Source organism: Hyperolius riggenbachi, chromosome 2, assembly GCF_040937935.1.
Source record: "Hyperolius riggenbachi isolate aHypRig1 chromosome 2, aHypRig1.pri, whole genome shotgun sequence".
Taxonomy (NCBI): domain Eukaryota; kingdom Metazoa; phylum Chordata; class Amphibia; order Anura; family Hyperoliidae; genus Hyperolius; species Hyperolius riggenbachi.
In genome coordinates this window covers 34,289,259-34,304,186 of record NC_090647.1, presented here as the reverse complement: position 1 = coordinate 34,304,186, position 14,928 = coordinate 34,289,259, and the positions used below count along the sequence as shown (strand labels likewise).

At 46.0% G+C, this 14,928-nt stretch overlaps 1 protein-coding gene across 1 annotated transcript in view; it reads left to right on the top strand.

Annotated features, from left to right (window-relative positions):
- The window catches only part of P4HA3 (prolyl 4-hydroxylase subunit alpha 3), a 134,979-nt gene extending 123,779 nt beyond the window's left edge, over nucleotides 1–11,200 (top strand). The window contains exon 13 of the mRNA XM_068264688.1: nucleotides 9,738–11,200. Coding sequence (XP_068120789.1) covers nucleotides 9,738–9,808 — 71 coding nt within the window. The 3' untranslated portion in view covers nucleotides 9,809–11,200. The remainder of the gene's footprint in view (nucleotides 1–9,737) is intronic.
- The last annotated feature ends 3,728 nt before the right edge of the window (nucleotides 11,201–14,928 follow it).

Genomic DNA, 14,928 nt, shown 5'->3' with positions numbered 1-14,928 from the left:
GGCACCCCCAGTGTTGGTAGCCAGGTACTGTTGCCTCCAGTATAGGTTGGCCGGGCACTCTCTTCACTTCCTGTTTCTGCCTGGTGCTGCCCCCAGACTTCTGCCGCCTGAGGAAGTCGCCTCACTTGGCATTATGGGCGGACCGGGCCTGGCTATGCCCCAACATGAGAGCTTGATCGTAATTTGGATTCAGTGAAAATCAATCAAAATGATCAGAATCATTGGACGGAAGATCTCAATCAAGTAGTACATTCGAAGATCTGCATCGAGCATTGAAACACTGCGGTTCAATACATTTTCAATAGATTTCATGCTGAAATCTATGACCTATCACAGGCATAGCAGATGAGCAGCAGAAAAATCTGCATATAACAAAGAAATAACACTCAGAGGTGACAGTAGCCGCCCCCCTCTGCAAAGGCAGGAAATGGTGTCAGGCAGGAGAAAAGAGGACCTTCATTTATCAATCTGCAGATCAGAATTTCAGGAAATAATAAAAGTGGACCTGAACTCTTGCACTGGACAGAAGGAAAACATATAGGAAATGCACAATGCATGTACTTAACCACTTGAGGACCGCAGTGTTAAACCCCCCTAAAGACCAGGGCATTTTTAATTAAATTGGCCACTGCAGCTTTAAGGCCAAGCTGCAGGGCCGCACAACTCAGCTCACAAGTGATTCCCCCCTTTTCTCCCCACCAACAGAGCTCTCTGTTGGTGGGGTCTTATCCCCCCCCCCCTCCCCCCCAGATGTTTGTTTATTTGTTTATTTTTGTTTGTGTTTTTGTTTATAAAAAAAATGTGTTTTTTTTCTATTACTTTTTTGTACTCTCCCCTCCTTCCCTCCCCCCGCTAGCCAATCCCTGTGATCAGCTGTCATAGGCTTCAGCCTATGCCAGCTGATCACCCCTGTGCCTCTGGAGGGGACAGCCGTGTCACTCGGCTGTCCCCAGTACAGCACTGCTGCAGATTGCAGCGCTGTACCAGTACTTAGACGGCAGTATCGCCATCTCAGGCTGGGTTCACATTGGAGCGCATCCGCTCCTGCACTGCGTTCCGCTCCGTGAAGCGGAGCGGAACGGAAGAATCATGCAGGTGGGGAACGTCCGCTCCGACAAACGGAAAGCAGGGAGCGGAACGTAGCAGAACGTAGCAATGTGAACTTTCCCCTCGGGAAACCATTGCTTCCGCTGCTGCATTCCGCTCATCTGAGTGGAACGTAAGCCAATGTGAACCGAGCCTAACAGTCTCCTGAGCGGCAATCGTCGCTCAGAGACTGAAGGCGGAGCTCTGCTCCGCCCACCAAGCAGGAGATGCGTGCGCAGCCTGCGGGCGATCTCCTGCAAAACAGAGCCCCATGACTTTACGCCGATCGGCGTTAGGCGGTCCTGGGGCTGCCGCCGCGGCCGCGCCCATCCCCTTCATTTGTGTCTAGTCACAAGTTGTAATTTGATCCCTTAGCTGTGTCAGCTGACTGCCACGGCAGAGAGCTCATTTGTAAACATAGGATGTTAAGAATATGTTGCTTCCATCAAAGTAGGAAGTAAATAAACTGCAGCTGTATTGCAGGATTTGTATCGGTTGTTTTTCTTTTAATGTTATTATGCTGTTGCTTATCTTTTAGAGCTGATGAAGAAGTTCTGAGTTCAGATCCGCTTTAAAATTAACTCTTAATAAATCCCTTGGATTTCAGCCCAGTCACCTGGAAGCAAACTACCTGAATGCTGCTGCCAAATATTCATTAACCAGGCTTGGGGGGAGATTCAACCTTTTGTTACTTTCCCTAATGAAATAGAAATTTGAGAAAGCCCGTTTTGATGTCAGTGCTGAGTGAGTGGCAGGCCTGTGGGACAGGTGATATGAGCAGCCATATTGTCAGAGCCCGCCATGGCGGACGTTTGATGCAGCAGGAATTTAGCCTCTCAGTGAATATTTAGCATGTTTTGATGTCACTCCGCAGTAAAGTCATTTAGAACCTCTCAGTTGTGAAGCGTCCTGTCAGAGAGCTGGGAACTGAGATGATTTTCTGCTGAGCTTTTCATTCCTTTAATTCTTACCACAGACAAGTTGATGAAATAGACGGCCATTTTGCTTTAGTATCGATCCCTCAGAAACCACTGTAATGATGAGCAAAATTTCATATAGATGTAATTTCGCATTGCAGTTACGATGCAAAATCGTAATGTGAAATTTTGTGAAAAAACATAATTTTATCTGTAATTGTAATCATTCGTAATGTCACGTAATTTTCACATAATTTTGTGCCGACTTTAGTGGTTTTCAAAAAGACCTTGTAGTTTTTAAAGAAAACCTGTAACAAAAATAAGTTCCCCTGGGGGTACTCACCTCGGGTGAGGGAAGCCTCCGGATCCTATCGAGGCTTCCTCCGTCCTCCTGTGTCTCACGGCGGTCTCGCTGTACCCCTCCGAACAGCAGGGATGTAAATATTTACCTTACCGGCTCCAGCGCAGGCGCAGTATCGCTCGCTCAGAGATGGGCGGAAATCAGTTTTCTTAAAGAGACCCTGTACTAAAAAGTAAAAGTCCCCTGGGGGGTACTTACCTCAGGAGGGGGAAGCCTCAGGGTCCCAATGAGGCTGCCTCTATCCCTGTAGCTGCAGGCAATCCAGCGCTGGTTCCCCCGAAGTGTCCCGCAATACGGGCTCGACAAGCCTGAGAAGGCTTGATATATTTACCTTCCCGGCTCCAGCGGGTGGCGCTGTTGCAGCTCTCAGCACAGAAACAGACGGAACTAGCCGATCGCTGACAGTCCGCTCTACTATGCAGGCGCAAGTCTTCTGCACCTGCGTAGCAGAGCTGACCCGACAGGTTTTGCTGAAGGGATGAAGGAAGCCTCATTGGGACCCTGAGGCTTAACCCCTTCCCCCCCCCCCCCCCCCAGGTAAGTGCCCCCCGGGGACTTTGTTTTTAAGTACAGGGTCTTTTTAAGAAAACTTTTAAAATTGCAAAGGACATTTTTTTTTTTATTTAAACTGTTAGTTTAAAAAACATTTTTCTTTGCATTTTTAAAATCAATTTTCTCAAAAACTACAAGGTCGTTTTAAAAAAATTATTTTTTGACTTGTAAACCACTATTCTCCACAACATACTGTATGTGACAATCGCATGTATGGGGGCTTTGCCAATCACCGCCAAAGTCGGCACAAAATTACGCGAAATTTTTGCAAAAATGATGAATGATTACACAAAATCAATTGCATTTATAAATCGTAATTACGTATGGGCATCATTGCAAACATGTACGGGAAATGTTGCATAATCTTAATTGGCTGAATCATCGCTAGAAACCAGCAGTTCTATCAGTATTTGACATAAGTGGACATGGCATTAGCCCTCTGCACTCAGCACACACTTGCAGCAAGCTGAAACTTTAATAGCAATAAAAAAAAAAACTTGGTTGCAAAGTTATATTTGTCTTCGGTTGCAAAAATGGAGGATCTTAGCTTCCAAAATAGACTGCAGCGTTTTGTACTACCACCAATTCACCAGCACTGAGGTTCGCTCCGTAGAAATGGTCCTCCCTAGTATACTGTACGGAGGGAACATATCTACTGAACATGTTTTGTTGATTTCAAGTGCTCCCAGCAGTGGCAGCTCTAGCTTCAAATTTTGGGGGGCACGATGGCTGGCTGGTGGGGCCGATTTAGGTGAGCTTTAGATATTTTTTTGCCTTACTCAGGTGATAAAATTAAGGCTAATTAGTTCAGCAATGATAGGAACCAAATGTAAACATCACAAGCAGAACTCAGAGGCTTTTGAGCAGAGCAGATTGTCCAAATGATGGTGCTATAATGGAAGAAAAGTTACTTACAGATGTACTTGGCTAGTTGGCTTGCATGCTTTTATCCTTACTGGCTAGCAAGCTGCTCCTGTGTGGCCAGATCACAGACAAATCATTCCAGCCCCCAGCCTGTGTCTGATGACTCTACAAGAAGCAACACTGTAGGTTGCTGGAGCCTGGAAACAGTTAATGGTATGGTAGGGGGGCACTCAGGGGAGCACTAGTGCCTCAGTATGCCCCAGCGTAAATGGGCACCCCAGACAAAAATGCTTTTTCCTAATTTGAGGTAGAATGGGGGGAGGGGGTGGTATAATCTTTCCCAGGTTTTTATATCTGTTTTTGCATTGCTTAAGTTTTTTCTTTTTTTTCACACTTTAATCATTTTCTGTGAAAGTTGCCAGTGAAGCAGAATGACTGATAAATCTCCCAGTCAGTTTGCATTAAATCTGCATGCAAGTTGGAAAAAAATATGATCTTATACACCTTATCTAGTACTGAGAAACAGAGGATCATAATCAGCTAATGACGTCTACGCGAAATTTTGAATACATTTTCGCAATTACACCTATACATAATTACAAATAAATTCGATTGATATTGTATAATCATTCGTACATTTTTGCATGAATTTTTGCGTAATTTTAGTATAATTCCGTGCTGAATTTGGCGGTGAATAGCAAAACCCCCATAGATGCTACTGGCACCAAAATTGCTACATATGTTAAGGAGATTTTTTTCAAAAAGACCTTGTAGTTTTTGAGAAACTCAGTTATAAAAATGCGAAGAAAATAGCTTTTTAAACTCAAAACAATGACAGTTTAAAAACCATTTTTCTTTGCATTTTTAAAATTGATTTTGTCAAAAACTACAAGGTCTTTTTGAAAAAAAAAATTTTTGACTTGTACCCACTACTCTACTTAGAAACTACTTAAAGAAAACCTATAACGACTAAAAGTTCCCCTGGGGGGTACTCACCTCGGGTGGGGGAAGCCTCTGGATCCTATCGAGGCTTCCCCTGTCCTCTTGTGTCCCACGGCGGTCTCGCTCTGGCCCTCCGAACAGCGGGGATGTAAATATTTACCTTCCCGGCTCCAGCACAGGCGCAGTATCGGCTCTCCACTCGGAGATAGGCGGAAATAGCCGATCGCCGTCGGCCCGCTCTACTGCGCAGGCACAAGTCTCCTGTGCCTGCGTAGTAGAGTGGACCCAACGGAGATCAGCTATTTTCGTCTATCTCCATGCTGAGAGCCGCAACAGCGCCCCCGATGGAGCCAGGAAAGGTAAATATAGCAAGCCTTGTCAGGCTTGTCGAGCCAGGATTGCAGGAGACTTCGGGGGAGCCAGCGCTGGAATGACTGCAGCTACAGGGGAGGGGGAAGCCTCATTGGGACCCAGAGGCTTCCCCCTACCGAGGTGAGTGCCCCCCAGGCAGGGGCGGCGCCAGGGGGGTGCAAGGGGGTGCTCGAGCACCCCCTAGAATTGTCCAAGCACCCCCAAAGCACCCCCTGGAGTGAACTGACTTCAGGCGTCTAAAAGACGCCAAGTCAGTTCACAGCGGCAGCCCGAAGCAGCAGAGCAGGGCTACGGTAAGATGGCCGCCCGGAGCCCTGTTCTGCAGACTTCGAGTCTGCAGTGCATGGCTTCGGGCGGCCATTTTCCCGTAGCCCTGCTCTCTGCATGCAGGCAGGAAGTCTCGTCGTGACGTCGGGAAGGAAGAGGATCGTGGGCGCGCGGGCGCTGCGCGCCACAATGAGGTCGGGACTCGGGACAGGAGGTCGGGAAAGAAGGTCTTCTGGCTGTAGGTGAGTAAATGGGTTTTTCTTTTCTTTTTCAGGTGATGCTGATTGTGCATATTGGGGTCATATCTGCTACGGATTGTGCATATTGGGGTCATATCTGCTACGGATTGTGCATATTGGGGTCATATCTGCTACGGATTGTGCATATTGGGGTCATATCTGCTACGGATTGTGCATATTGGGGTCATATCTGCTACGGATTGTGCATATTGGGGTCATTTCTGCTACCGATTGTGCATATTGGGGTCATTTCTGCTACCGATTGTGCATATTGGGGTCATTTCTGCTACCGATTGTGCATATTGGGGTCATTTCTGCTACCGATTGTGCATATTGGGGTCATTTCTGCTACCGATTGTGCATATTGGGGTCATTTCTGCTACCGATTGTGCATATTGGGGTCATATCTGCTACCGATTGTGCATATTGGGGTCATATCTGCTACCGATTGTGCATATTGGGGTCATATCTGCTACCGATTGTGCATATTGGGGCCATATCTGCTACCGATTGTGCATATTGGGGCCATATCTGCTACCGATTGTGCATATTGGGGCCATATCTGCTACCGATTGTGCATATTGGGGCCATATCTGCTACCGATTGTGCATATTGGGGCCATATCTGCTACCGATTGTGCATATTGGGGCCATATCTGCTACCGATTGTGCATATTGGGGCCATATCTGCTACCGATTGTGCATATTGGGGCCATATCTGCTACCGACCATATCTGCTACCGATTGTGCATATTGGGACCATATCTGCTACCGATTGTGCATATTGGGACCATATCTGCTACCGATTGTGCATATTGGGACCATATCTGCTACTGATTGTGCATATTGGGACCATATCTGCTACCGATTGTGCATATTGGGACCATATCTGCTACCGATTGTGCATATTGGGACCATATCTGCTACCGATTGTGCATATTGGGACCATATCTGCTACCGATTGTGCATATTGGGACCATATCTGCTACCGATTGTGCATATTGGGACCATATCTGCTACCGATTGTGCATATTGGGACCATATCTGCTACCGATTGTGCATATTGGGACCATATCTGCTACCGATTGTGCATATTGGGACCATATCTGCTACCGATTGTGCATATTGGGACCATATCTGCTACCGATTGTGCATATTGGGACCATATCTGCTACCGATTGTGCATATTGGGGTCATATCTGCTACCGATTGTGCATATTGGGGTCATATCTGCTACCGATTGTGCATATTGGGGTCATATCTGCTACCGATTGTGCATATTGGAGCCATATCTGATAACGATTGTGCATATTGGGGTCATTGGACGTTTTTTGTTAAAATCTGCTCACATTACGTGTATTTTCTTGAGAAAACCTGCACAATTATGTGAATTTTCTGGGAAAAGGGTCACCAAAACTTGGGCCCTCTGTCTTTGCGTTGCACTTTTAAAGGGAACCCGAGGTGAGAATAATATTGAGGCTGCCATATTTATCTCCCTTTAAGCAATACCAGTTGCCTGGCTGCCGTGCTGGTCCTCTGCCTCTTATTCTTTCAACCATAGACCCTGAACAAGCATGCAGCAGGTCAGGGGTTTCTGACAATATTGTCAGAACTGACAAGATTAGCTGCATGGCTTGTTTCTGGTGTAATTCAGTTCACTACTACAGCCAAATAGATCAGCAGGGCTGCCAGGCAACTAGTATTGTTTAAAAGGAAATAAATATGGCAGCCACCATATCACTCTCACCCTGGGTTCACTTTAAATTACAGTTAGCCCCGCCCTCATCCGGTCATGACCACGCCCATTTTTTCGCCGCGGCGCGCGAATTTTTTGCCGCGGCGCGCATCAGCTCCCCCGGAAATTGGTCCAGCACCTGCATAGCACCCCCTAAAAAAATTTCCTGGAGCCGCCACTGCCCCCAGGGGAACTTTTATTTGTTACAGAGTCTCTTTAACCTACGTAGGAATGTGGTGGCGATACAATGTATGGGGCGCCTGGCTATTAACCGCTAAAGTCAGCACAAAAGTAGTTGAACATTACGTGAAATTACGAATGATTACAATTACATACGCAATTGCGATTTTCCCCAAAATTTAGCATTACAATTACAATGCGTAATTGCGAATTACAATGCGTAGTTATGCACAGGCGTAATTTCTGCTCATCACTACTGAGGAAAATCGCCTGCCCCTCATAGATTGTTTTTGTAGAAACGTGATAAGTGAAGTGTTCTTTTCTCATATTACAGACAAGGAGACAGCTGTGCACAAACTGTATGATTTCCCCTGAAGGCCGAATATTTTCTGTATATTCAGTCTATTAGCAGAGCTTGTTATTAGGAGAATATGGGCACGTTCCCTGTCAGTCTGTAGCTGTTCACTCATCAGCTGCAAATTCTCATCGCTTCTGAAGTGTCAGAATAGATGTGGCCACACGTATTTTGATTGGTCTGTTTTTGTCTTTTTTTAATATTTTTTAGGTCTATTTTATACTTTATGCCATTTTGCGATCTGAAATGCAAGGGCATCTTCAGGCATACGTAATAAAAGGGCACCTGAAAACTTGGTTGCCCGGGAAAGCTGATAGTAGAATATTGGTAAAGTTGCAGATATTCTATTATTAAAGTATAAAGAAGGATTAGACAATATCAGTATCCTACCCTCACACAGAACTCTCCCCCTGGTGCCCCCGCACAAACATACTACCTGATGCCTAACCCTAACTGTCCCCCTCGCACAAACATACTACCTGATGCCTAACCCTAACCGCCCCCTCGCACAAACATACTACCTGATGCCTAACCCTAACTGTCCCCCTCGCACAAACATACTACCTGATGCCTAACCCTAACCGCCCCCCTCGCACAAACACCCTACCTGACGCTTAACCCTAACCGCCCCCCTCGCACAAACACCCTACCTGACGCTTAACCCTAACCGCCCCCTCGCACAAACACCCTACCTGACGCTTAACCCTAACCGCCCCCTCGCACAAACACCCTACCTGACGCTTAACCCTAACCGCCCCCTCGCACAAACACCCTACCTGACGCTTAACCCTAACCGCCCCCTCGCACAAACACCCTACCTGACGCTTAACCCTAACCGCCCCCCTCGCACAAACACCCTACCTGACGCTTAACCCTAACTGTCCCCTGCGCACAAACACCTTACTTGACATCTTGTCCTAATTGTCCTTCCCCCGCTCACAAACGCCCTACATGACGCCTAACTTTAACCACCCTCCCAGGCCTAACTTTAACCACACCCCCACAACCTAACCCTTACTCACCCCCCCCCCCCCCATGCCTAACCTTAAGCATCCCCCCCACACACATACCTAACCTTAACCACACACCCCACGCTTAACCTTTAACCGTTCCCACGCTGCCAATCCAAAAACCATAATTTTGATGTAGAGGCATTGAGGGGTAAATTGGGTGCCTAGCACCTGCTATTTCAATGGGCACCTATTGCAGCACCCAATCTTCTGCTGCTAATGGATGCCAAAGGGCCTGCTACCCATCTTTAGCGGTGAAAATCTCGGGAAGCCTTTTCTACTATTGCGATGCGACTGAGATCGAATTTTGCCTGATCAGTGTCCTGCATGTTGCAATTCTTCTTTATTTCTCCTTGGGGTTTGTAGCATCCAGTGAAAATGGTAAATTCAATTGCAGAAAAATCATATAAAGATTGCATTGTAGAGTCGCGTTGCGTTTGCAATTGTGTTTCGTGATTTAAAAAACAAACATTTCTGAAGGAGTTTCGAACAGATAAACTCCTTTCCCTCATTCTGTAAAATACACCACGTCTTCCCCTCCCGTTCTCATTCCTTACAACTTCTTTTCATCAGTTCTGTTCAGAAGTTAATTATGTAAACACACCCCAAGGACATAGTGCAGTCAGATATGAAACTAAAGTTCCTCTGACTTGTTCCATTTAGAGGGTATACTAAGAGTCATCGGGGTCAAGCAGCACAGAGCAGGAATCTGTAACTGGTTAACAAGCTACTATTACAGGTTATAAGGAAACACGTTCTGATGGTTGGTTGGATTTCAGCCAGGCAACAAACTCTGTTCCACAGTTAACGTATATATAACGTATATGTTTTCATTATTTTTTTGTTTTTTTATTCCAGTGGCCAATAAATGGATTCATGCCTATGGCCAGGAATTCAACAGACCCTGTTCTCTGAACCCTGTTCTCTGAACCCTGAAGACTGAAGAACATGGAGAAAAAAGAAGTCTACAGATGTCTGCTGATACATGATCAAGGAGTAGAGGATTCTGGGAGCAGGCATGTCTTCGTAAGTGATTTATTTGGGTCACTAGAAGCTCAACCCGGAGAAAATGGCAGAGAGCTCTTCCTCATGGATCACGATGAAGGAAAAACTGCTCAGATAAAGGAGGGATGGTTTATGTATGAGGGTCTCCAGAACACAGGACACAACAGTCACATTACATGGTGTAGAATGCTCTGTAGACATTGGTACATCCTACAGAAGTGTGTGAAGGGTTTTTTTAAGCAGTGTAATGTTTGAGATGATTGATACTTGCTTTACGTTAGAAATAATGAAGCGGCATATCGAAAGTCAGCTTCTAGTTTAACAACCACACTCACATTATTCCAGAATTTGGGCAAGCTCCATTCCAGCTTTAAAACTGGAATTCGCTCCACAAAATAAGGCACAGTTGGCCTTGTGAAATAAACTTCCATATTATTTCGGGCTGGTCCCTTAAAATACAAACGTAGTGAAAAAAGCACTGCGTTGTTGGTGTAGAGAACTCGTGATTTCTAGATAAAGCCAATGACAGGTTTCTCCAGAGATACAACTTGGATCTTGTGAACTGTTGAGAAGCAAATTATCGTGAAATAAAATAAGCAGTGTGCCTTGAGAATTGAAGGGATCCGCCCCAGAGGGCAACTTACTCCCCCTCCAGTTTAGTATTCTTAGAGGCAAATCTGTCAAGATAAATTGAGGCAAAAGAGAAGAAGATTCCTAGATCAAAAATTGTGATTGGGCCCGCTGACTGAGCAACTGTGAGCCTCAATTATCAAGAAAAGCGCAAGCTGCCCAGAGCTACCAATCAAAACCCTGGTTTCCTTGAACAGCTGAAACTTGACTATTTGCATTAATCACCTGCTCCAATTCTCCCTGCACTGAGCCTGATACATTTGCCTGTATACAGGAAATCTGAGAACTACTCTTGGGAGTTCATCTGACTTTATTGGCTGGTCCGGTTCCTGTGACATTAGTAATGTTCCTTGATGACATAACTGTACTCATGACAACCAGCAGCACAAGCCCTTGACTGTAGGATTTTCATTGAAACAAGAAGCCTTATTGGCTGGTCTGGGCAAATGACCAACCTCTTACATGTACACACCATGACTCAGGAGGAGAAGAGGACCTGTCCAACCCAGATTCAATTCTAGCAGGCGTTTTTTAAATGTACTTCTTAAAGGGTACTGGTAACCAGGCTCTGCAGGATGTGTCAATAGTAAAATCTTGTCCTGTGCCAAAAGGTTAAGACCATTCTCAGGGACACATTTTTTTTTTATTTTTTTTTTTTTGGATTTGATTTTTAGTTTTTAAACTTACGAGGTAATTGATCTTTAAATAAACATTTTGCATTTGTAATGAATTGTGTGCAATGTTTCAGTTCTGAGTTGTTTTGCATTTACTCACTTGCTTTAAACCTGGTACACACTTTCAATTGTTCCAGATGGAAGAAAGAAAATGAAGGTCAGCACTGCAGTCTTCCATGTTTATAAGATGAGGTTTGTAGTATATAACAATCGTGAGCTCAAATTGTAAATAAAGTAGAATGCACACACCGTTCCTGATGGGTAGTCAGTGGGTGGGTGGATGCAGAGCAAAGATAGCCTGACAGCCGTTTCGCGCCGCCAGCGCTTCTATGGAGGCTGAAACGGCTGTCAGGCTATCTTTGTCCTGCCCAACTGACTTCATCTGGTAATATGATCAGCTTCAATGGTCAAAACACGCCATACTTCCATTTGTGAGCTTGCTGTCCCTGAATTGATGCAGTAGCCCCCCTCCCACAACCACAAGCTGCAGTAACAACAACAGCTTTTCTCTTTAACTATTGCTGAATACTTGGCCAATCACTGACCAATTTTACCACCTCCATGTAGGATGAGGGTTTATCTACACTATCTGCTCATAGTATGCAATATCTGTTGACCCTTATACTACATGGAGGTGGTAAATTTGGTCAGTGATTGGCCAATCATAATTGAAAGTGTGTACCAGGCTGTACTCTCTGCATTGGTGCAGACGGATTCCACACACAGCTGTGGATGGGACTAGCAGCAATGTAGACAATGATCATGCAGCCTGAGACCCACTTGCAGAGTTTTGGCCAGCATTTTGCACAGCGTTTGTGTTTTGAAAAACTCTCACTTTTTCACTTGAAACCTTGAAGGCCTGTTTTACACCTGACCTGTGCGTTTGTGGTGCGATGCCCCTCCCCATCGCATCGCAACTCATAAAATCTCAATCATATGACTCTGCGGCAGAGTGCGCCAACAGGGTAATATGCATGGCGCCACCCCCTGCACGCCCCTCGCCGGTGCTTGCTCAGTTACATAACCCCTGCTGGACAGGAAACACGTCAATGAGATTCCCGGGTTTCCCTGTCGCATTCCTGTTGTTCCGCTCATGCGCGCCGCCGCTGCCCACATGTTTAAAAGTAATGACTTGCATTACTTCCGCCGCTGCTGCCTCGTTGTGGAAGTACAATGGTAACGCACTGTTGACTTTGCGGCAGCTCATTGGGCGCTTCCGCGCGCAACGCAACATTGCCTTGCTTTGTCATTGCGCTACTCGGCGGTAAAACAGAGTGATGCAACGCAGGTTTGCAAGGCAAGTGTAAAAGGGGCTGAAAGGTTGAAGGTGTGTACCAGGCATTTTGAACATTCTTTTATTTATTTACTAGTAAAAAGGCCCGCCCCTTAAAAAACGGGCGGTATCCCCCCCGAAATGCGTGCAGAGACTCGTCCCGATTGTCCATCCCCCATCGCTGTCCAAAGTATATACACACAGGGAGATTTTGCTTGCTTGGCAGTTGGAAAAAGCTGTTATTTCCCACAATGCAATGAGATTCACAGACAGCAAACTGTCAGGTCCAGAAGCACGGACACAGGGACACAGGAGGGACGCAGAGACACTTGCAAATTATTATATAGGATTGTATTTTTAATGCGCCAACATATTACGCAGCGCTAGACATTAGTTAAGGTTACAGACAATATTTAGGGGTGACATACAGCAATAAGACAATATAGAAATACATGCAAACCAGATCACACAGCACAGTATGACCATAAGGTAATGCTTAGTCAGTCACTGGATGGGAGCATGGAGATTAGGCAAGTCGAGTTCACTTAAGAATTTACTCAGATCCATAGGAAGGGTGTACGGTAATGGAGGTGTATGAACAGGTAGGAGACACAAGGAGGAGGACCCTGCCCGAAGGCTTACAATCTAGAGGGAGAGGTAGGGACACGAGAGGCAGGGGACCAGAGTTCAGCTGATAGCAGAGATCTATGTGATGCCATTAGTTGTTGGGGGGGCGATGCCAGGAGTTGCTGTTGGGCACAGCTCACGGTCTATTCCACAGATTCTTTCACATAACCCTCGTATGTTGCTCCGGCCCCTTCCCTTGAAGGGTTACCTCCTCCTCTCCTGACATTGTGGGTATATTAGTGAGCTGTGACCTGTCAGAGGCTGTAATAATAACCTCCATCCCTCTGTGTAGTGGAGCCAGACTCACACCGCTCCAGACTGCCTTTATTTTTCCAGCCAGCGGAGGAAAGTGATCTATCGGCAGCAGAAGAGAAGAAGAATGCCTTCCAATCCCCATAGGATACCGGGAGGACCGGAGCCCCTCTCCAGCTATGCCTGGGGGTCCTTGCCGTACAGAGCAGCAGGAGGGGAGGGTTCTGATGCAGGAGGGGGTCACGCATTGACCCGCCAGGTCTGCTTTAGCTCCAGTGGGGGGCTGGGGCTGATGTGAAGGCCCATCTACTGATCATTAACCACCTGATGCCCAAGAGGAGACATGAATATTACTCAGCTTCCACTGCAAGAGGATTCCTGCTTTAAAGAGAATCTGAAGCCGATTAAATTACCTCTATTTCTTGTACAGTTAACTTTAGCATTAATAAGATCAAAGTTGATTTGCAGCATCCCCGCGGCACAACGAGGTATTTATCCCCCCAAAATTCCGGTGCAAAATTCCACGACGTCTCAGGCTGTAGACTTTGCTGCCCGGGGAGGCAGAGTTTTGCACAGTAGCTCTGCCTCCAGTACAGTCAATCTCCGCCTCTCCCCGCTCCTCTCAGTGAAAGAAGACTGAGAGGGGTGGGAAGAGGCGGAGATCGGCGGAGATTGACTGGACTGGAGGAAGAGCTACTGCGCACAGCTCTGCCTTTACCAGGAAGCAAAATTCGGCAATAGCCCCGGGGATTTTGGGAGGATTAATACATTGTTCTGCTGTGGGGATGCAGCAAATCAGCTTTAACTTAAGTTAACTGTACAAGAAAAAGAGGTAATTTGATTGGCTTCAGACTCTAAAGAGGAACTGTCGCGAAAATCTTAAAATTTAAAACACATACAAATAAGAAGGTGTGTGTGTGTGTATGTGCCGTGATCACTCGAAAACGCCTTGACCAATTTTGACGAAACTTGGTATACAGATCCCTTACTACCTGGGGGTCTCGCGTCCCCCCTGCACACCTGGGCGGAGCTACAAACAGCAGATCAGATTTCACCCATTCATGTCAATAGAAAAAAAGGAAAAGGCTGCCATTCTCTCAGTAATCAAGTCCCCACACTTGCCACAGTTGGTCACTTGGTGACCGAGGTTACAAATCCAGGAAAAGTGGGTGGAGCATAAAACAGCCAATCAAATTTCAGCCATTCATTTTAAATGAAAAATGTAAATTGCAGCCCTTCTTACACTGTTAATGGCAAGGGTCTCAAACTTTGCACAGTTGGTCACTGGGTGGGTGACTAGGATCAATATTCAGAAAAGTGGGTGGAGCCTACAAAAGTGAATCAAACTTCACCTATTGCTTTTCAAGGGGAATATTTAATTGCTACCATTCTTGCAACCTGGTACAGTTAGTCATTGGGTGACTGGGGTTCAAATTCAGAAAAGGGGCAGAGCCACAAACTGGCATCAATAATTTGCATTGAAATGAAAAAATCTGATTGGCTAAGACGGCAAAGCTTACAAACTTGGTCATTGAGTAATTGTGCGTTAGGGTTAGAAAAAGTGGGCGGAGCCAACACCAGCCAAACA